This window comes from Papaver somniferum, chromosome 10 (genome assembly GCF_003573695.1).
Source record: "Papaver somniferum cultivar HN1 chromosome 10, ASM357369v1, whole genome shotgun sequence".
In the NCBI taxonomy this organism is placed as follows: Eukaryota; Viridiplantae; Streptophyta; class Magnoliopsida; order Ranunculales; family Papaveraceae; genus Papaver; species Papaver somniferum.
The window spans coordinates 24,137,489-24,159,670 of record NC_039367.1 but is presented as its reverse complement, the minus strand read 5'-3'; the positions used below and the strand labels follow the sequence as shown (position 1 = coordinate 24,159,670).

Here is a 22,182-nt window from a genome sequence, read left to right as displayed (position 1 = left end):
GAACTCATCTATCACTCAGAAGTCTATTTCTATTCTATCCATATTGAGACAAAAGTCGTACAGCTATATAGACTTTATATTATACACATTTGATATTTCGAGATGAGTGTAAGCTTTCAATTTAACCAAGTTCATCTTATATTCTTGACGAAAGTCAAAAGATGATCATGTGAAAATCGCCTGGTAACATCTTACATTATTTGTGTGAGACAGTCATTTGATGTAGATTCAGAATGTTTCGTATTGATCTATTGATCACTTGAAAATTGCTTTGAAGCTAATAGTTTGTGTGAGACATCTATTCCCATCTTCCAAGAGCGTTTCAATGATTAAGATATGGAGTTTAGAACAATTAACCATTGATTGAATATAGCACAGTATGCGTACCTGTATGCTACAAAATCAGATATTGTGAAAGCTTATTCAATTATTTCCAAAGAAAGAATTCAGACATTTATTTCCGCAACAAAGCTATTTTGGATGAAGTAAATAGGATAGCAAGGAAATGCACCAATTTTTGGGTTTTATTTTTGTCAGGAGACTTTAAATTCAGTTTTAGGTTGGGAGATTACCCCTCCAACTTGTATTCAACATAACTTATCAGTAAAGATATCTAATATCGGGAGGGTGGCCAAACATCCATATTAGATGGCTCTACTTATTTTGTAACACAGACTCTTTCAAAGTCTTGGTCTTCTAACGAAATATATATCTTGTTCACTAAAAAAATATCTTATTTTTAGGAGAGATTTCCTGTTTAGTCCACTAAACCCGATCCGGATTAGTGGCTAGTCCAGCGGGAGACAACATTTACTCCCTAGTCCAAAAAAGATTTGAAAAGAGTAAAATTACTCTACTAACCCTAACAAATAATATACTATGTATGTTAGTAACATATGTAATATGTAGTAACATATATACTAGTATTAATACTAGTTTACTAGTATACTAGTATACATATGTAATATGTAGTAACATATGTAACTAGTATACATATGTAATATGTAGTAACATATGTAACTAGTAATATGTAGTAACTAGTAACATATGTAATATGTAGTAACTAATAACTAGTAGTATACTAGTATACTAGTAACTACTAGTATACTAGTATTAATATGTAGTATGTAGTAAAATATGTAGTAACATATATAGAACAAATGTAGTATGTAGTAACATATGTTACTAGTATCAATATGTTATATACTGATACTACATATTAATATGTAGTATGTTATATATTGGCACTACATATTAATATGTAGTAACATTATTAATATGTGGTATGTTATATATTGATATTACATATTAATATTGATACTACATATTAATATGTAGTATGTTATATATTGACACTACATATTAATATGTAGTGTCATATTAGTATGTAGTATGTTATATATTGATATTACATATTAATATGTTACTAGTTTACTAGTATAATACTAGTTACTATTAGTACTACTAGTATAGTACTAGTTACTACTAGTAAACTAGTCTACTAGTACACATGTTACTACTAGTATAGTAGAGTAGTTACTTAATACTAGTTTACTAGTATACTAGTATACATATGTAATATGTAGTAACATATGTAACTAGTATACATATGTAATATGTAGTAACATATGTAACTAGTAATATGTAGTAACTAGTAACATATGTAATATGTAGTGTCATATTAATATGTAGTATGTTATATATTGATATTACATATTAATATGTTACTAGTATACTAGTATACTAGTATAATACTAGTTACTATTAGTACTACTAGTATAGTACTAGTTACTACTAGTAAACTAGTCTACTAGTACACATGTTACTACTAGTATAGTAGAGTAGTTACTTAATTTACGAGTAATATATTCTTTTTACTATTAATATAGTACATATTGATATGTAGTATGACCATATTGATACTATTAGTATGTAGTAACATATTACTAGTAATATTCAATGTGTTGATACTAATTAGATCTGTAAGGGTGTTTTAGGCATTTAGAAAATACACTTTATAATCTCCACAAAGTTTTTGGACTAGCGAGTAAATAATCTAGTCCAAAAACATGTTTTTGGACTAACGAGTAAATGTTTTTCGTGGGTGGACTAGCCATTAACTGGGTCATGAAAAATTGGACTAAATAGTAATTCCTACTATTTTTAGAGCCATTACATAGAATGATGGTTCAGTTGTAGGCATAGGAATGGGAGGTCAGTGCCTCGAATCCCAACCCGTTTATCTTTATTATCGACCCACTTATACAAGCTATGTAGTTTGGAACTCAAATGGGGTTAGCTGCAATTAGCCTTATCGCCCCTGCCACTCTACGGATGCGGATAAAACCGTTTATTGAGTAAAGCGTACAGGATCTGTAGTTTTGCTTCAAAAAAGAGTGTGCGGTGACGCTCGTCTTCTTCTTTTGGACTTTGAGTTCATTTCAAACCTCAAAGCCTAATTTTCCAAATAACCAGGAAAACCCAAGCCCAATTTTATTTCCTCCCTAAATTGGGGCCCATGACTACATGAGAAAAAAGGTCATTAAAAAGTAAAAATGACAACCCCTTATCCAACTATTTTACATAATGGCTAATTTACCACTGATTAATTAGTGTTAATCGGGTGATTAATTGATGTTTAGTCAAATTAAATTAGAAATAAACTAATCTTGATTCATCATCAAAACATGAAAAAAAAATTTAAAAAAATCAAACCAGAATCCGTTATAAGGCTTAGAACATAAATCGATTGTAAAATTTAAAAGTTTTTCTGTGATTTTTTTCCGCCATAATCAGTTTATGTTAATGCCCACATAAACCGATTGTAAATTTGGGCATTTCATGAAACTGTTTTGCTCATAACTTCTTCGTCCGATGTCGGAATGATCTCATTCCTTTTGCGTTCAATTCATATTTTCATGGTCTATAATATAAAAAAATTTCAAGATTTGTGCAAAAATTCAAACATTGTTAATGAATCAGTTGATGTGTGCATTATCATAAACCGATTGTGCTTGATGTTCATCACATCAACCCAGAATCGATTTATGTAGGTGTACCATATCTACCGATTTTGAAGAACATCAATAACAATCGGTTCATGTGGACTCTTAAATAATCCGATTATGGGCATAACGGTTATGGATTCAAAGGTTGTACAATCGGGTTATATGGACATACATATAATCCGATTCTAACAAAAAAAACATACAAAAAAGAAAACGGTTATCTCTTCCATACCAGAATCGGGCTATGTGGGCACTAACATATGCCGATTCTGGTTCAATTTTCTCGAAACAGAAAACACATCCAAAGTAATCGGTCTTTGTGGGCATGAACATGAACCGTTTCTATAATCGGGTAAATGTAACTGGCATTATTCATAACAAAAAAAGTAGTACTTCAGAATTCAGATGAACTATACTGAGCCGCAACCAAAAATTCACTAAGTTGTAAATTGAAGTCTCCGACGTACACCAAATTAAATTTGTCAATCATACAGAAAGCAACTAGGCCTCTTAACTTGATCTCGAAAAAGACCCACTATATATGCAATGCGCCAAATCCAGTACACGAGGTTCCTAAATTCCCGTGGTTCACCAGACCAGACCCATATAAAACAAAACAATGTTCTACATCTGCATGTTGCATTTTTGCTGTTTCCTTTTTCAGGATCTTTCAGCCCATCAGGAACTGCGGCACTTTGCAGGTCACCGTGATGAAAATTGAAACGTGAAAATTCAAAAATTCGAGACAGTGTTTTTAGACACTGACACTTGAGCGGGAGCTGCGCGACAACGGAAAAATAGTCAATTAATAGAATGTAAGAACGGACGGTTCTGCATTTATGAAATCAAAGCATCTTTAAGTTTCTAATCAATGCAAAATGAAATCAAGGGAAGAAATCACCACCAAGACTAACAAAATCTCATCCCCATAAAACCAAAGCACATGGTACTCTCCCTTCAAAAAGGTAAGATTTAAAATGTCATAACTTAAGCTCAATCTTCAATTCAGTAATTTACTTCTTTTACCCCCGGAGATTATGCATGTCGGCCAAGGTTATATACTCGTTGAATACATCAGTATAGCAAGTTACACTTGCTCATCATACCAATATATAGCACATATTATCAAGTTCATAGTTCATCTCCATTTGCCTTCTTTATCAAACACACACCCACTAGTAGAAAGAACAAAAAAATGAAGTCTCTCCACTTTATTACAAGATTTCCTTCCATTTCTCTGAATCTTTGCTTCATCTTCATAACCCTTTGTCCGTCACTAATCTCATCACAAACTTGTGAAAAACTATGTGGAGATCAAAAACTTAAGTACCCATTTGGTAGTGGACAAGGCTGCGGCGATCCAAGATTTCAAAAGTTCGTAACATGTGATCGCGCGCAAAAAAAACTCATGCTCAACACCCATACCGGAACTTACACCATTACTAGTATCGATTATACCAATCTCACCATTTATATTCAAGATCCGTCGATGTCAACTTGTTCATCTTCTCAACCTAGTAAAGGTTTCGGTTTAGACTGGGATGCACCGTTAACGTTTCTTGATAGTAATGTTTTTGCTCTTCTTGATTGTTCAATAGCTTCTTCCCCACTTTACACTTCAAGAACTAGTCTTAACGGAAATGGCACTAACAGTACCACTGCCGGCAGTGGTAATATCGTTCCGCTCTGTGACCGCGAAAGCGGACCGATATGTAGTCTCTTATATTCATGTCCAACAATTAGTAGACTGAATCTACCAATCTCTACTTGTTGCATTTACACACCACTTGATTTAGGACCAGCTTATGAAATAGATTTGCAGAAGTTGGAATGTAGTTCTTATGCTTCGATTTATAGTTTTAACGGGAAAGATTCCAACCCGCAGGGATGGAAGTACGGTATTGGTCTTAAATATAGATTCAGTGTCAAAAATGATTTTCCTAGTGCTTGTAGTATTTGTGAGAAAAGTAATGGAGTTTGTGGGTATACCGGAACTTATAACGCTTTCATATGTAGCTGTGTTGGTGGAGTAAATAGTACCTCTGATTGTTATGCTTCGGCTTCTATGAGAAATGACGGACAAAAGATTCTTCCATGGCATATGAGTAAGTTTTTTACTTGCATCACTAAGATATATTTTAGTCAGTTACGCGTTCTAATCATCAATTAATGATTTGTTTGCTGTTTCTTTTGCAGGAACTTGGTTAGCATCTTCATTGACATTGTTTCTCACTGGAGTCCTGTTTTAGATCTCGTAGACGCATATCGGCATATGTAATTCCCAAGTGCAAGCTCTGGTGGATTACGATTGAGTGGTGTTTGTACGATGCTTCTTGTTTTTTTTTTCCTCTTGTTTTGCAGCCACAAAACGTTCTTCTTTTCTTATTGCCTTGTAGGCTATTTGAAATAGCTTTCCGATTTCTAGAAATCAAAAAATCAGAAATTAGTTTGGCCGTCAGATTTCAAAACTACATCTAAAAGTCGAAAAGTTAACTTTTTATGAAGCAAAATAATTTTGCTTCGGACTTCGACTTTTGGAGAATCAGAAGTCAAAAACATATTCGTATCGAAATGCGCTATTACTATTTTACAGTGAGTTCTCAAATTTTGTAGCTACCAACGGATAATGAGAAACTAAATTCAGGAATCATTGCATCAACAACAACAATTTTTCTTTTCTTTTCCTTTTTCTTTTCCATTTTGATACGATTAACACGTGACTCAGCCTTTGTCCTCTAGCATGAGAGTCCAACCCCTAACATGAGATCCAACCACGGTCAACTAGGCTATTCAAAGTTGGTTACAATCTATGGACTCAACAACCATGAAAAACGAGTGAGTAAACCAATAAATTTACTTGGTTTAATTGGGGTCTATGTCATTTAATTGGGACCTATAGCTACATGATAAAATAGGGTCATTAAGAAGTAATTCATAGAAACCCCTTAACCAACTATTTTCTTAATGGCTAATTTACCTCTGATTAATTAGTGTTAATTCGGGTGATTAGTGGTAAAGTATAGTATTAGATGTGAAATTAACTTGTGTTAATTAATCATCTGAACATGAAAAAATTTGAAAATTTGAAATATTTTGAAGAACACCAACTCAGAATCGGTATATGTTGTCAAAAACATATACCGATTGTAACCTCAAAAACATATAAAGATTTTTTGAAACTAGCTTCTACCCAGAATCGGTTTATATGGACATGAAAATCAACCGATTATCCATAATCGGTTTATATTGGCATGAACGTAAACCGATTGTGGGTAAATTTTTTCTTTTTTATTTGTGAATTATGTGTTGTTAAACATCAAAAAAAATTAAAATTCATTCTATACCCGAGTTAATGAAATGAAATCGAGTATGATTTCATACTCATTTTATGATCGAGTATTAACTGAAAAAAATGGGTTAACCAGTATCGGTTTACACGATACATATGTAAAAACCGATCCTGACATTGCACAACAGGAATCGGTTTATAAGAATGCTCATGTAATCTGATTCTAACGAAAAAAAGATACAGAAAAATTGAGAACAACAATCGGTTTACTCGACACACATATAAAATCCGATTCTAACATTATACATCAACAATTGGTTTTTATAAGTGCTAATGTAATCCGATTCTGGTTCAAATTTCTCGAACCAGAAAACATATCAAGGACAATCGGTCTTTGTGGGCATGAACATAAATCGTTTCTATTTGCAATTGGATCACATACATTAACGTTAACCGATTCTGATAAACCAGAAAAATTTGATTTCAAAATTTTCAATTTTTGAGCCATTTTATGTTACTAAAACCTAGTTTATATTGGGTTGAGAAGAAAAAAAGAAGAATCAGTAGTAGTGGAGATGGAAATGAATTTGATTTTTATTTTAGTTTTTAATTTTATGATTTTAGTTTTATGATTTTGATTTTGATTTTAGTTTTTAATTTTATGATTAGGATTTGATGGGGACAAATTAGTAGTATTAATATTTGATAGAGGATAAAATGGTAGTTTCACCAAACTTAGACACCCCTTATCATTTTTTATGGGGTTGATGAAAAAATCCGTAAGCCCAATTAAATGGCATAGGCCCCAATTTAATCAGGTAAATTTATTGGTTAGCTTAGTGAGGATGAAGAAAAGATGCACACGCGTCCAATGCTTATCCGCCCAATTCTTTCACAATATATTCTGCATATTATATTCCTTCTTCACTTTTAATTATTAACTCTTTATATTTATTAGGGAATATTGATAAATTGCCCCATTCTCAATTTCGGTTTAATAAATTGCCCCCATTTTTTTCAACTTTTCAAAACTGCCTCCACTGTTAACTTTTCCATCTAATTTAGTTTTCCATCCAATTTTTTACTTATTTACCCTTTACTTGTCACGTTTATCTTCTACTTCATTTTTTTCAGGTTCGTCGAGCTCGGTTCATGGATTTAGGGTTCAGGGTTAGGGGTTTAAGGTTCAGGGTTAAGGGTTCAAAGTTCATGATTATGGGTTCATGGTTCACGATATAGTTCAGGGTTCAGGGTTAGGGGTTTAGAGTTCATAGTTCAGGCTTCGTTGTTCATGGTTCATGGTTCACGATATTGTTCAGGGTTAGGGGTTAGGGTTCATTGTTCACGACATAGTTCAAGGGTAAATATGACTTTTAACAGGTGAGATAACTGCCACCTTGCATTTAACGGGATGTAAAGCGTTATTTGAAAAAAACGGGGCATTTTAGAAAAGTGCAAAAATGCGGGGCACTTTTTTTTACCTTAATTCAAAACTGGGTCACTTTATCAAAATTCCCTATTTATTATTTACTTTATCAATAAACTCTTTGGTGGGGCCGGACTGTTATAACTTCAGATTAACAGTCCATCCCATTATGGTAACTGATATTTGTTTTTTCTCTCTCCTCCTCTCTCCCACTTTTTCTTCTCTAACAAAACCATCAAAACACAACCCCTCTCTGTTCAGATCTAGTCCATCTTTAGACTAGATCTGAGTAGATTTCTTCTTTATTCATTGCTTTCTATGTTAGCTAGTAGTCTAGTGTAGTTTTTATCACGTTTCTTACTTATCTACACCATTATGGTGGTTTTATCTACTCTTTTGAGGTTTATCCTCGCTTTAATGGCGATTTTTGGTTATTGGGTTGGGTTTTAAGATCAATAGTGATACTCTCCAACGACGAAATCTTCATCTTGGTTGTCTTCGACGACGGAATCTTCATCATCAACTTATCCGGCGACGGAATCTCCATAGGAGATCTTTTTGACGACGAAAGCTTCATCAATAGTTACAAGAGATTTGAGCAAATCACTTCTACTTTGTGAGCACATATTTCTATAGAAGAAAAACAAACTAAATGGTTGGAAGTTAATTCCGAGAAAAACCATCATTCTTCCGATTTAATCAGATCTTATTTATACTTGTATTTGTCTTACTCCGGTAATCCTTCTCTTTCTCTTGTCGTATTTCTCGGTATTGTACTTTTACGGTATGTTTTTGTTACTTTGTATTCTATTATTTTTGATCTTAAACTCATTGTAACCTCGAATTTTCATTAATGAAAAGGTTCCTGGTTTATAAAAAAAAAACTTTAGATTAATAAAATTAATCGCGGGACCCAAAGAAACCTATTATATTCATTTTGGTCGCAATTTCCATAGTGAAAAACGCTATTTGTTCTGCCATGTACCTCTGATTGTTATGCTTTGGCTTCTATGAGAAATGACGGATGAAAAATTCTTCCATGGCATATGAGTAAGTTTTTTACCTGCATCACTAAGATATACTTGCAATGTATTTGGTATGTTGCTCAATGTATATAGACAATATATTATTTTCGTTTTTGGATAAGGGATATTATTTATTTTTCATTTTAGCCTAAAAATAGGTTGAAAAATGATAGTATCTGTTTTCCAGAAATAGAGAGTATTTTCTTTTATCTGTTTCCAATTTTGATGACTGATCACGGTTTTGTTTCCTTTTTCTCTTTTGCAGGAACTTGGTTTGCGTCTTCAATGACATTATTTCTCATTGGAGTCATGGTGTAGATCCCGTAGATGCATATGTAATTCCCAAGTGCGTCTTCAATGACATTATTTCTCATTGGAGTCATGGTGTAGATCCCATAGATGCATATGTAATTCCCAAGTGCAAGCTGGTGGATGACGGCTAAGTGGTGTTTTTCATTAAGCCTTGTTTTATTTTTCTTCTTATTATTATGAACAAGTGAATTAAAATTTAAAATGTCCCAGTTTTGCACCCACAAGACTTTCGTCTTTTCTTAATGCCTTAAATGTTGGATATTTTCAACAAACTGTTGAATTGTAGGCATTTAGGCTGTTCCTGGGGTTCGACCTGTCCGGTCAGGTCGCTGGGGGTCTAGAGGCAAGGGCCCCCTGCAGAGTGCGAGACAGCGTCTCGTTGGAAATTCTCTGTTCTAGGGTTTCTATTGTCAGTTAGAAAACTGAACAGAAATCTCGTTTCACCAATGGACACATTGAAGGAAGAGATGCGCCTGTTCACTCTGAAAAGATGCCTGTAGAGATGAAGAGTCATCTCCAAAGGGTGTGATTTTCTCTTTAAATAAGAGACTTGTTTTCACTCAAAAACACATCTCAACTCTCTCTGTTTTCTTTCTTACAAGCATCATCAAAAACAAAACCAGTGTGTTCCTGATTGGATCAAGTTCGTACAAGCTTTGAATCTAACATTGTTGTGGGGCTTCAAGTATCCTGACGGCGATATTCATTGACCTGTTTATACTCGCCAATTCAATTGGGAAAGGGTCGAATAATTATCGAAAATAATCTTTCATTAGAACCTTGAACCCTATTACAACATTCTTTTCTTCATCCTGTTTTACTGTCAATTTTCCAACATTAAATGAGCTCTTGAATTTTGTAGCTACCAACAATTTAATCAGATTTTTTTTTTGATTAATTACTTACTGAGTACATATGTGAATTCTATCAACGAATTCAAAAGCTTCACCTAGTTACTTACCACAAATGCACACCCGCCTCCAAATTAATCTTTTCCTGTGGAAAATACTGATCCAAGGCCTTTCGACTCCAACATCCACCTCCGATGCAATTCCGATTCGGAAACTGCTATACCGTTCCAACATCATGTTGCTGCTAATTATTGGCTTATCATACAAACATCATGTTGCTGCTAATTATTGGCTTATCATACAAACAGTATTTAATGAATTTTTGAGTATTATATACCCTCTTGTAACAATCTCCTAGTAGTTTAATAAATTCATGCTTCACAAAAAGAGAAGGAAATGCACACCCCCCACGTCAATTACAATGCTAACTGTGGCGAATTGGACTTGCACTACTGTCTTTCACAATCCAAACTTTTGATTCTAGATTTCGTTCCAAGTATTACCGAAACTAATTTTTGCTTTTAACTTTTAACTAATTTTTGTTATAAAAGAAATCATATTCATAAGTCCAGTTTAGCCAAACGCTACCTAAATCACTTCTCAAAATCCCTTTCTTATTCCCCAACTAAAAATAAAAATTACCTGACCTACAGAGAAACAGAAGAAGGAATGGTGAAACATCACAGCGATAGCGATGAAGACGAAACAATCTACTACCGGTACTCCTCCACCGGAACCCCTTCCTCCTCCACTTCAAATCCCCAATCAAAACCCCAGAAATCCGGCAGCGGAGGCTTAGCCCCATCAAAATCAACAGTCTATGTATCCAACCTAGATTACACTTTAACAAACTCCGACTTATTCACAATCTTCTCCACATTTGGTAAAGTAGCCAAAGTCACAGTGCTGAAAGACCGTAATTCAAGACAAAGCCGTGGTGTTGCATTTGTATTGTTCGTTTCTAAAGAAGATGCAAATAAAGCTGTGAAAGAGATGCAAGGTAAAATTCTGAATAAGCGAACTTTGAATGTGAAGATTGCTAGTGATAATGGAAGAGCAGCAGAGTTTATCAAGAAGAAGGTGTATAAAGATAAGACTAAGTGTTATGAATGTGGTGAAGATGGGCATTTGAGTTATGAATGCCCTAAGAATCAATTGGGGAATAGAGAGAGACCTGTGCCCAAGAGGGTGAGGGGTGGTGGCGGTGGTGGGAATGGGTTTTTGAGATTGGGGAATGGTGGTGGTGGGGAGGAGGATGAGGATTGGGGGAGTGGTGGTGAGAGGTTTGAAGATGATAATTGGGCATCTGTTGTTGATACTAGAGATGTCGAGGAGAGATTGAAGAAAGAGGAGGAGATGGGGTTAGTGGAGAAGAAAGCTAAGAGAGCGAAGAAATCGACTTATTTTAGTGATGAAAGTGGTGATGATGATTAGTTCTGGCTGCGGGGTTTGGGAATTGAAAGCATTTAAAGGTATTTTTGGATGCAAAGTGCAATTTGTTTTAATTAGCTTTGTATTTCAGTATAACTTTGATATATGTTGTCCACTGGTATACTAGAAAACTTGCATAACTTTCATATTTTGGTTCTGAAAGTACTAGGAAAAGGTCAAGCAAGTTTGAAGAATGACGGGCTTAAATAGGTTTTCTAGTGCATTAACTAGCTTAAAACAATTTTTTTTTTTTGTATTTTACTTGTTTAATTTGCGGTTCGACTTTGATATACTTCAATATCTGTAATTTTGGTTGTTCATCCTGTTAAGCTCAGTGGTAGCAAGCCTATTGTAGAAATAAAAGGTGTTGGTTGGAATGCATTCCAGTTGCCCATTTCTTTGAATTATGTTTATTGCCTCAAGTTAATGGTTTTTGGGTTAAAATCAACACCTTCACAAATAATTTGTCATGAGGTTGTAGATCTTTGGATATACTAGTGTAGTGTTGTTTGTACATCACTTTTGCAATTCTTTACCGCTATCCGCATCTCTTTGACCCTCTCAGTCCTTAACTGCCACCATTATCACTAGCTATAACTGATACCATCTTAACTTTTCTATTAAAACACTCCCTTCTGTGCATATATCGAACACCAGACTTAAGAATGTAATAGTTCCCTATATGGAGTTATGTAATAGTACCAATTCCTTTGGCTTACTGCTGCAACTATTGCTATGATGGAGTTATTATGGTTTCTAAGAAACAAAATAGTGTTTGAAAAGGCTAGTGCTAATGTGAAGGTTATGAAAAGAAGGATTCTTAAGTTCACTGGAGATTGTGAAATTAGAACGAAAGGAAAGATGTTTAATTCTCCTTACGACCTTCAAGTTAGTTTGGCATGAAATGTAGAAGAGTTCTTAAGGAATAGTTCAATGTTTTTTAGTCTGCCTAGAGAACACCATCTTGTTCTTTGCTGTGATGGTGCATCCAGAGGCACTCCTGGGATTTTAGGTTATGGGTTTTTGTCAGAAATAATGGTGGTGATTTTGTTGTAGCTGTTTCAGGGGGTACTAAAAGAAGGAACAAATGTTAATCATCCGAAACAAGTAAGGCCATTATTGGGGAAGCGGTGGAAACCGTACACTTAGTACCCTTTATTCAAAATTTAGTGAAGTACAAAGGTTGCCTTCACTCTCGGAGTTTCTTACACACCTTTGCGCGTTTCGTGCGCTATATTTACTGCAGCACAGTTCAATGGTCCTTAAAATGGGAAATTTAGCCAATTACGCACATTATGAGTAGGTTGTTTTCTTTTATAAACCAAGAATTAAACCTGCAGTGAATGAATCAGGATGTATAAACACAATAATACCTCAGTGTTTGTATGAGTGTAGCCTTTTGAATACAGCGTATAACTTTTTTGATATTCCATTTTGATAGGAAAAATGTTAAAAATATGAGGGCATATTTACAACACAGATGGGATCAAGTGATGATGATTTTGTGTTTGGCCAGGTGCAGCAGCTTCTGCAGTCAATTTACCTGGAGTCCATCTTTTTAACATCTCTAATGCAGCCTTGGGTTGATCCATTGGAACCATGTGACCAGCATCATGAACCTTAAGGAAGCTAAGAGGACCATGATTCTTCAATTCCCTGCTTCGGCACTGTCAACTACGAATGAAACGTTGGCTGCTCGACCAAAGTCTTGTCTACCGGACCATTCCATTGCGTGAACCCAGGTTTGAGCTCCCTGTTCAAATTTGAGATATGTTACTCAGTAATGTGATACTTTTCCAACTGAAAGCCACTTTTGGGAAAACAAGGACAGAGGAAACATGACGTAACTCAATATGCATAAAAATTGGAATTTTGAGTTCAGCACAGAAGGACACTTACCAAACCAGTTGCATATCAAGTCATACTCCCCGTCATAAGCTAGAAACTGGATGCCGTAATTAAGAAGAGCTGGGATACCAACTGCTAGCTTCTTCATCCAGTCAGTTTGTATTTCGGAGTACACAGTAGGGCTGCATGAGATAAGTTCTGTTGCCAACTCCAAGAGCTTGCCTGACAGATTTCAGATTCAGAAATTTTCCAAGTTGAAAAAATCATAACAGGTGCTCCCTACACATTGCTTCCTTATGTCATAGTACTGGAAAAAATAAGTGAGAAAGGGAGGCAGAAACATCACTCAATTCAAATACTCCCTGTAAGTTTATAAGAATTCCTTCTTTATTCTTGTTGCCTTTGTTAACTGTAGAGGCAAATGCTGGAATGTAGTGTCCAGCGTATGACTCTCCGGTGATGTAAAAATCATTCTTTTGAAATTGTGGATGCTTTGACGAAAAATGCCCAGTAAGACATAGCACAAAGTTACATTGAGTACTAACAAAGATGGAAAACTGGGTAATAAACTTGTGAAGGTCGGAATGGTTTGCTAAAATGACACCGAAAGATGTACATGTGAAATCTTTCAAATCAAGTGCAACTTTATCAGAACTCAGAAGGGATACCTGTAAGAAATCATATAAATCATTCTCTTCGTTTTGACGAAGATCACGCTCATCTGAACTGTAACTAAACCCAGTCCCGGACTCCCGGTCGGTTGACCAACATACAACAAATTTGATGCCTTGATAGTATCATAGAAGTTTGTCATTTAGAATTCCATGTAACTATCAAAAAATTGATTACAAGACAGAAAACTAAAATGGATGCAACAAAACTGAATCTGCATTGTTTATTGGCATTAGTAAGAGTTAGTACAAGCTAGTAACTAATATTGAAAGCGGGGACTTGTGAGTCCTGGTTGCACCTATTTATATACCGATTCCCCAGTTGACTCACACTTGTTACCGGGTCACACATCACATGACAGATTTAAACTTGGGTGAGTGTAGTTGTCTTGTTTCCATCGAGAAGAACCGATTGAAAATGGAGAGAAACAAAAAATGGAGAGAAAACAGAGAGATTGAGTGAAAATACTATCGTGTACGTTGATTTGGTACCATTGATGGAAGAATGAAAACAACCCAGTGATATAATTGGGTTTTTTTCACCCATAAAGTTGAAAAAACGAGAGAAAAAGGCTTCAATAGAGATGATGGATCGTCAAAACAGGTAACTTCTTCTAACCCACACATCATTTGTCTATTTTGTCTATTTTTGGTTTAATCTTAACATTGAAGTTATGGTTTCTTGAAAAAAATGATGTTAGGGCTTTGAGTTTGGTTTAATGAATCATTCAAAGCTGTGACTACCACATTTGTGAATTGTATCAACAAATTCAAAAGCTTCACCTAGTTACTTACCAGAAATGCACACCCCCCACGTCAATTACAATGCCAACTGTTGTGAATTGGACTTGCACTACTGTCTGTCACAATCACTTCGCATATCTTCGCACTCTCTAATCTACAAATGGACTTGCATTCTGAGTAAGCAACAGTTAATGCCTAATGGAAAACCTAAACCAAACAATTGATAGATGGTGAAATGGTTCCAAAATCATTAATTTTTCTATCCTTTTATGTGCATATTCTCTGGCATTCTTTTTGCTTTTTCAACTTGATTTTTATCATTTTTTAGATACACTCTTTTTTTATTTCTTCCATTGGTTTCTTGTGAACAAATGCTATAAATTTGATGACCTTATTGTGAAGGTATGCACAACCACTTGAGAGAGATATACACACAGAGAGAAAGAATGGGTCGTGTGATTATGATCATAGTGTTTGTTTTGTTCAATATTTGTTCACTCTCATTTGTGAATTCTGTTTCTTCATCAGCTCTTTCAGTGGGCTTTTATGATGAATCATGTCCTCGAGTTGAGGATATTATACATGAAGTACTAGTGAAGAAGATGTCACCAATTCCTCTCAACATCACCATACCGGGGACTCTTAGGCTGTTCTTCCATGACTGCTATGTTCAGGTATATATACATATATGTATTTCTCTATTTCTCTTTCACAACATTTCAGCTTCATGTTTATCAACTTGTTTCAGAAACTCTATATTATGATCAACTATGGCCAAATTATGGATTTCTTGAGATTTTTTTTTATTAACTTCCTGCTTTTAATGTCCACCCTAATTTTGTTTTTCTTTTCCCTTGGTTACTCTGTTGGTAGATGTGATTGTAGTGAATTCAGACTGATCTAGTTGCGTGGTAATGTTTCTGCAGTTAATGTGATGCATGGTTGTCCTAATCCATGTGGGATGACAATTGGAATTTGGCATGCGTTTCGTTTTGTTTGTTGTTGTGATTTGCAAATCTGAACGTCTTTCTGCCACTTTTGACATTATTCCACCTAGATGTTGCATTTCTGGTTATCTTTTCATTCTTCCTTAGAAGATAATCAGCTCTTGTTTTCTGAGATTCAAAGACCAATTTGTCATTTGGGCACATTATTTTTTCAGTCACATTATATGCCAACAGAAGTTATAATATATTTGGTTTCAATAATATTGTTCGAATTAGTTCTTAATATACTGCACAATTGTGGTGGGTTCCTTCCAGTATAGTGTCCATAGAAAGTCTGCTTGCATGTATAAGTGATCCACAGAAATCCCCGAGACTGTAATTTAAATTCACAAAGAAATTTTCATGAACGAAAGAGATATTGTATCAAGACCTAAGATTATTAAACCCATATACACCATTGTAGACGAAGTAAAACAGTCAGTGGCAGTAGCGGAGCTTACAGGAATAAATATTTCATTTGAATTGAATGATGTTATAGATGTTGATATTGATCTGTGATGTGAACCGAGTTGAATGATCAATGGCATCTTTTCAACTTATTCTAACTTGTAAAAGTGAAACTTACAAATTCAGTACTTTTTTTTTGTAGGGTTGTGATGGTTCTGTTTTGATCTTACCAACGGATGACAACAATTCTGAGAGAAACACATCTATCAACCTTTCTTTAGCTGGAGATGCATTTGACATTGTTGACAAGGCTAAGGCAGCATTAGAAAAAGAATGTCCCGGGGTAGTCTCATGCTCGGATATCCTTGCTATCTTGGCACGCGATGCCGTACACTGGGTAAGTTATCTGCATCTTATAATGCTAATAAAAAACGTTGATTCAGTTTTATGTTGCAACTTGCCCAACATTAGTTAAAGGCAAAATTGGCGTGGCAAAGATGTTAAAGGATTTGACTGTGGATTTATTTGTTGTGCACAGTGGGAAGGTCCGCACTGGGAGGTTGAGAAAGGGAGAAGAGATGGACTCATCTCCAATGCAACAGAAGCTCAACTACTCATGCCAAAGTCTGACGAAAACATAACAACTCTCATCCGTGGATTCGAATCGATTGGGCTATCAACTGCCGATCTCGTCACATTATCTGGGGCACACACAATAGGTTTCACACATTGTATAGAATTTGCTAGTCGTATCTTCCACAACGACACCACATTGAGCTCTACAATAAGAGACAAGGTAATTCTTAGCTGTCCGTTTCCGAAGATAGACAGAAACGTTGCTGAAGCACTTGATCAGAACTCTGAGTTTGTGTTTGATAATAAGTTTTTTAAGAGCTTGCGAGAAAGGAAAGGGTTGCTCTTGACGGACCACGTATTGGCTTTTGGTGAAAATGGTCTCTCTCGTAAATTAGTTTATAGGTACTCCCAAGACCAAGAATTGTTCTTTCAGGAATTTGCAAAAGCCATGGTGAAATTGGGAAGAGTTGGTGTTAAGACTGGGAATGAAGGAGAAATTAGAAGGGATTGCAAGAAATTCAACTGATTAGGATTTTTTGTTGTATTTGAATAGATTTATCAGTTACTGTCATTGTCAGCATAATAAGATGGTAATTTATTGTTTGGTAGGAGCTAATACATGTGAATTTCCCATCTATTGGATGTTGCTTTTAAGCTTCAAGTCTTTTGCCTATTACCATCAATGAAAGAGTTGTCTAGTCAACTGGTGTAACATGTAAGTTGCACTAAAATGAAACAACTGGTGTAACATGTAAGTTACACTGAATGATAGTAGTATTCAACACATGACGAAAACATAAAATACAACAAATGATAGTTATAGTAGAACTCAACTTCAATAAATCGCTTGCAGATCAATGCAGGTCGGGTATGAAACCCTATCCTTCGATATCTAAAGTGAAATGTGTTCAGAACCCCATTTGTTAGGGCAGAAAGTTATGATAAACGCATCAGCAGTACAGCTTACCAATGGTGGAGGCGAGTCGAAAGCGTAACTGTAGTAAGATGGGCAAACTTCTTTAAACATGCTGGAATACATATTTGGTTTGCATTTGTCAGGGTTTCCATAAGCATTCCTGCAACAGAACATGTCGTGATTGAACGCCGAACACGCACTTTTGCAAGCTACCACCTGTCCATCACCATTCAACACTTGAAGCTCTTGTGGGCAAAGTTTGTTGAGGTCTTTCAAGCATCCTCCAATGTAACAGTTGGAAGCCTTTGATTTCGCAGAGACAGAAATTGGGACGTTGTACCCGTCCACCAAACTTATATCATAGAAACTTGGTTTGCTCGTATCTGGTTGTAGTGAAACCTGTAAGAAATTCCTTAGTTAAGAAACGTAATCTAGTGGCGAAATCAATGGCATCTATGAGGCTCACTAATGAAAGATTCCCAATCAGCATTCAACTTAAATTATACCAGAAAGCTGGTTTAGACACTGACAAATATCAGTGTAAAACAGAACAAAGACCATTTATAAACATTACCAAGTTATAGCTTCTCGACGGGTACTTTCTACAAATGGAAAAATAAAGTAGAATGTTATTAAAAGATGCATCTCTGAATCCTATTGGTTTAAACACCAACAAATATCAATGTAAGACAGAACAAAGACCATTTATAAATATTACCAAGTTATAGCTTCTTGATGGGTACTTTCTGCAAATGGAAAAACAAAGTAGAATGCTATAAAGACTAACAATTAGCTCGTTTCACTTGGTGATTTACCTGCACAAGGGTGGCAGGGGGGAGTCCTATGTTCCCATTACAAGCAATTTTTCCTCCACAGTCACCAGTTTCACAACAAGGTTTCGTGTTGGAGGCAGAAGTGAAGTCACACCCAGTTCTTGCCCATATCCGACCATTCCATGTTGGGGGAGCTTGGATGTGCTTTGCCTGTCCTGAGGGAAGAAAGAAACCACCATCAGCTATCACTGGATGCCCTGCATTTGAGGCAGTTGCTGGCCATAAAGGGAAAGGACATTTGTTGCGCACCAAGAATGTGACTGGGTTTCCTTCCGCATGGCCTGTAACATCATTTTTGCAGAGTAAGATGCCAAAAGTTGAAAACAATATAAGCGAAACTAATTATACCTGTTGAAAATTGAAATTGAAAACAGTTGCTTATAGAATTAAAAAAACTGCAATTACAGAAATCTTTATACATATCATATGAAGTTACCAGGAAATAGAAGATTGGATATCAGAAAGAGCAACAATGAAGAGAATTGATTTAGCTTCTTCATTTTCATCCAGGTCAGTCCGGGAGAGAAAGTTAAGATTATAGGTGGGTCTTTTATAGATGAAAGTTTTAAATAGTCAAATCTTAATGGTGATATGTTTTTCTTGGATTACAATTCAAGTTTTTATGATATGTAATCTTTAGAGATAAGTTAAGAGACAACATGTTTTCTGTCAGGATATCCTGCATTGGATGAAAATTCAAGATGATAGGATGAAGAAAAGTGTAAAGTTCTAATAGCAATTTAAAACCCAAGGTGGATGAAGTTATATGACGAATGGAAAAAAAAATGAATCAAGTGTGAGTTACTTTTATGTAGGACCCAGAGAACCACCATAGAATACTAATATCTGATCAGTCTTTTCTTTTATCTATTTTTGTAACCCAACATACCTAATTTCACTTATCGATAAATTTTTCATCAATATAAGAAATGTATGCCCACTGCGGAATTTAAAGAAATGGGTGCCTGGTATTATACCAGCAGGGATCGTGTCTAATCTGTTGGCCACTAAGCTGGGAAAGTTAATACCTAAAGAATAAAAGAATATATGGATAGTGACTTGTAATGTAATGAAGACAAACTAATATAGAGGTGGGGATGAAGAAAGCTTATAACATCAATAGATCATCCTTCTAAGAAAATCCTTGTACACAGATACTGATGAAAAGAGGGAAATACAAAATTTCACGTATGTATAATGATTTTCTATCAATCAATATACATAGTTAATGGAAAAATTACCTGCGTTCAAGAACAAGTCACTTGTGTTTGAGTTGAAGTGGCTTTCAGAAAAAACAACAAAATGCTGCCTTCAAAGCTAAGAATTGAAGGTTTTATTCTGTAGACAGGCATTTTGCTCATACTCGTATACAAACTAGCTCATCCCCCTTATGCTGAAGGTAGTATCTGTTTCATCATCGGTTTCACCTGCATCACTTGGTTATACCTAATCTTGATCCCTTCCTCAATCTTTCTCCACAGCTCATCTTCAAACACAGTTTCACCTGTTGATTTCAGGGCATCACGAACTAATTTTGCTGTATATTCTCTAGGAAAAGAACCTCCATCAACCAACTCAACAAGAAAATCTCGTGCTTCCAACACCCTTCCAGCTTCACACAGAGCATGAATGATGGGTGTGTAGGAACTTGTAGTGGGTTTTCCGTGATTCATCAACTTCATTTTACGCATCATTTCAACAGCCTTGTCAATCTCATTAACAGCACTGTAATATCTGATGAAAGAGTTATAAGTAATCCTATTTGGAACACAACACTTTTTCAACATATCATCAAATAGCTCCAATGCTCTTTCGATTCTGTATGTTTTACAACAACCATCAATCAAACAATTATAAGTTACAACATCAGGAGTAAAACCCTTAAAAATCATATGCCGAAACATATGATTGGCCTCCCAAAGCCGTCTCCTAATTGCTTTCTTACAACTAGTCTGCAAACTATACTTGCAATAGAAACTAATAAAAATGGTATATGTAAAAGTATCAGGAGGACACCTAAAACCCGGCAATTCCATCTGTTCCAACAAAAATCTTGCCTTTCTAAACTTCCCAACTCGGCAAAGAGCACCAATTATCGTATTATAAGCATAAACATCAGGTCTACAATGTAACTGTTTCATTCGATAGAAAGCCGCTAACGCCTCATTAACTAAACCTTCTTCTCCTAGAACTTTTATCAAACAAGTTACAGTAGTAGTCGTCACAAGCAACCCATTACTTTTCCTTTCCATTTCTTTCAAAAAATCCCATAATACATTCAATCTATTACCTTTAGCTAACACAATACTCATTTCTCTGCAAGTAATTTCAGTATGAGAAAACCCAAATTGAGTTTCAACCCAGTAATAAAACTCTAATGCTTTATCTAAACCTAGTTTAACTTTCATGGGATCTCTATAAGCACCAGGACCAAGAACATGAATACCTTTCTCAATGTGCTCAGATTCTTGTTTAAGGATTCTCTGCTTCAGAGGTGTCCTGTGTCTAAACCCTTTTTGTCTACCTATTGATTCACAACTCTGAAAGAAATATCTGGGTATTGATCTTAAAACTTCACACACAGTTCCAACTGTCCATTGGGGATTAGGGAACGAAGAAGATAGTTCTGAATCGAATGATCTGTTTTCAAGTATTGCAGTGAGGATTTGGTTGACAATAAGAGATGAAGAGTGGTTCTGTGTGGAGGGTGATGAGAATAGGGGTTTTTGAGTTTGGGTGGAAGAAGAAGATGAGGATATTGAAGAAGTATGAAACTGAAGCTGATGGTGAGATCGAAAGAAAATGAAGGTTTTTGTTTTTCTCAGCAGTGAATAATAAATCATCGCCATTTTTGTTCACTGGAAAGGTTTTACTCCTGGAAGTGTTGTATGCTCATTTATGCAGTACTGACAGAATCAGGTTGGGTTCGAAGTAGATTCGGTATTTTTTCTATTTATTTTTTTGTCAAGTCCGAATATTATTAAAAAAGTTATGTACCCTATTCCCTCCGTACGTATACATATATTTTTTTTTGATAGGCTAAAGCTGGACCAGGTCCCTACCCAAATCAAGCCAACCCCCAAACTCCTCTATACAACTAATTAGATACAAACCTCTACCACGTTGGGGATCGAATCTCTGACGTCTTCCTTACTGGAGTTGATGGGATATCATTGAGCTATGCTCTTGGACCCAATTCCCTCCGTACATATTATATAGGCAAAATATTACCTTTTCCTTGTACTATTAGATACGTGGAGTGACAACTTCAAGATAGCTTTTAACTATTTTACTCATATTTATGTTGTTTGGTTATCCTCATAATTGAGTTTATGTCTCTAACATAGAGAATATAATAAAGGGTAAAACAGAAAAAATCATGAATATTTATGAAATCAAAAAAGAATTCTTAATATAAGAGATTTCAACTATCCGCCTGTATATGTGGTACGGAGAGCAAAGGGCACTTGAAAGGCAGCACCCAAAAAGAAAACAAAGACTACTAAAGAACATCATTTGTAGCCAGAAATGCAACAGAAAGGACTTCAGTGCTATACATTCTATCTATGAGGCTTACTCGGATCGTAACTTAGCAGAGAGCAAAGCAACTATTTGAAGCGGTAATACGGCTTATCAGGCCATTCTACATAATCTAAAAACAGAGGTCTGCCAATGTAACTCTCTGTTGCACCAAGCTGTAGCGTACCACCTTTCTCGGCCATCTCGTCAGCTGCAAAATTTATCTCACGACATACATGCTCAAATGTCATTCATGCATAATCAACTTTCATTGCTAACCATCTTTGTCGTATGGTCCATGGCAAAAGTCATCCAAGAATGCTTGCACGGCACTTTTGG

The 22,182-nt window shown here is 35.5% G+C and overlaps 4 protein-coding genes across 6 annotated transcripts; 2 read left to right on the top strand and 2 right to left on the bottom strand.

Moving 5' to 3' along the window:
• Positions 1–4,129: 4,129 nt before the first annotated feature.
• LOC113317360 lies at positions 4,130–5,313 on the top strand. The gene is made up of 2 exons (XM_026565483.1): positions 4,130–5,113; positions 5,205–5,313. The coding sequence occupies exons 1-2, from the start codon at positions 4,204–4,206 to the stop codon at positions 5,255–5,257; spliced, it is 963 nt and encodes a 320-aa protein (XP_026421268.1). The 5' UTR covers positions 4,130–4,203; the 3' UTR covers positions 5,258–5,313.
• Positions 5,314–10,416: 5,103 nt separating this feature from the next.
• On the top strand, positions 10,417–17,212 carry LOC113315211 (U11/U12 small nuclear ribonucleoprotein 31 kDa protein-like). Of its 3 annotated transcripts, XM_026563520.1 has the most exons (5): positions 10,417–11,383; positions 12,859–14,465; positions 15,134–15,279; positions 16,202–16,396; positions 16,538–17,212. In XM_026563520.1, the coding sequence occupies exon 1, from the start codon at positions 10,581–10,583 to the stop codon at positions 11,343–11,345; it is 765 nt and encodes a 254-aa protein (XP_026419305.1). In that variant the 5' UTR covers positions 10,417–10,580; the 3' UTR covers positions 11,346–11,383; positions 12,859–14,465; positions 15,134–15,279; positions 16,202–16,396; positions 16,538–17,212. The 3 variants fall into 3 exon arrangements, with proteins under 3 accessions (XP_026419305.1, XP_026419304.1, XP_026419303.1); XM_026563519.1 differs by lacking the exon at positions 10,417–11,383 and having other exon boundaries at positions 14,280–14,465; XM_026563518.1 differs by lacking the exons at positions 10,417–11,383; positions 12,859–14,465 and having other exon boundaries at positions 14,981–15,279.
• A 57-nt stretch (positions 17,213–17,269) lies between these two features.
• On the bottom strand, positions 17,270–18,958 carry LOC113315213 (thaumatin-like protein). The gene is made up of 3 exons (XM_026563521.1): positions 18,761–18,958; positions 18,307–18,605; positions 17,270–17,890 (listed from the first exon to the last, which is right to left on the bottom strand). Exons 1-3 carry the CDS (start codon positions 18,828–18,830, stop codon positions 17,468–17,470), a joined length of 792 nt encoding a protein of 263 aa, XP_026419306.1. The 5' UTR covers positions 18,831–18,958; the 3' UTR covers positions 17,270–17,467.
• LOC113315210 (pentatricopeptide repeat-containing protein At1g77405-like) lies at positions 18,474–21,238 on the bottom strand. The gene is made up of 2 exons (XM_026563517.1): positions 19,566–21,238; positions 18,474–18,605 (listed from the first exon to the last, which is right to left on the bottom strand). Exon 1 carries the CDS (start codon positions 21,171–21,173, stop codon positions 19,713–19,715), a length of 1,461 nt encoding a protein of 486 aa, XP_026419302.1. The 5' UTR covers positions 21,174–21,238; the 3' UTR covers positions 18,474–18,605; positions 19,566–19,712.
• Positions 21,239–22,182: the final 944 nt, after the last annotated feature.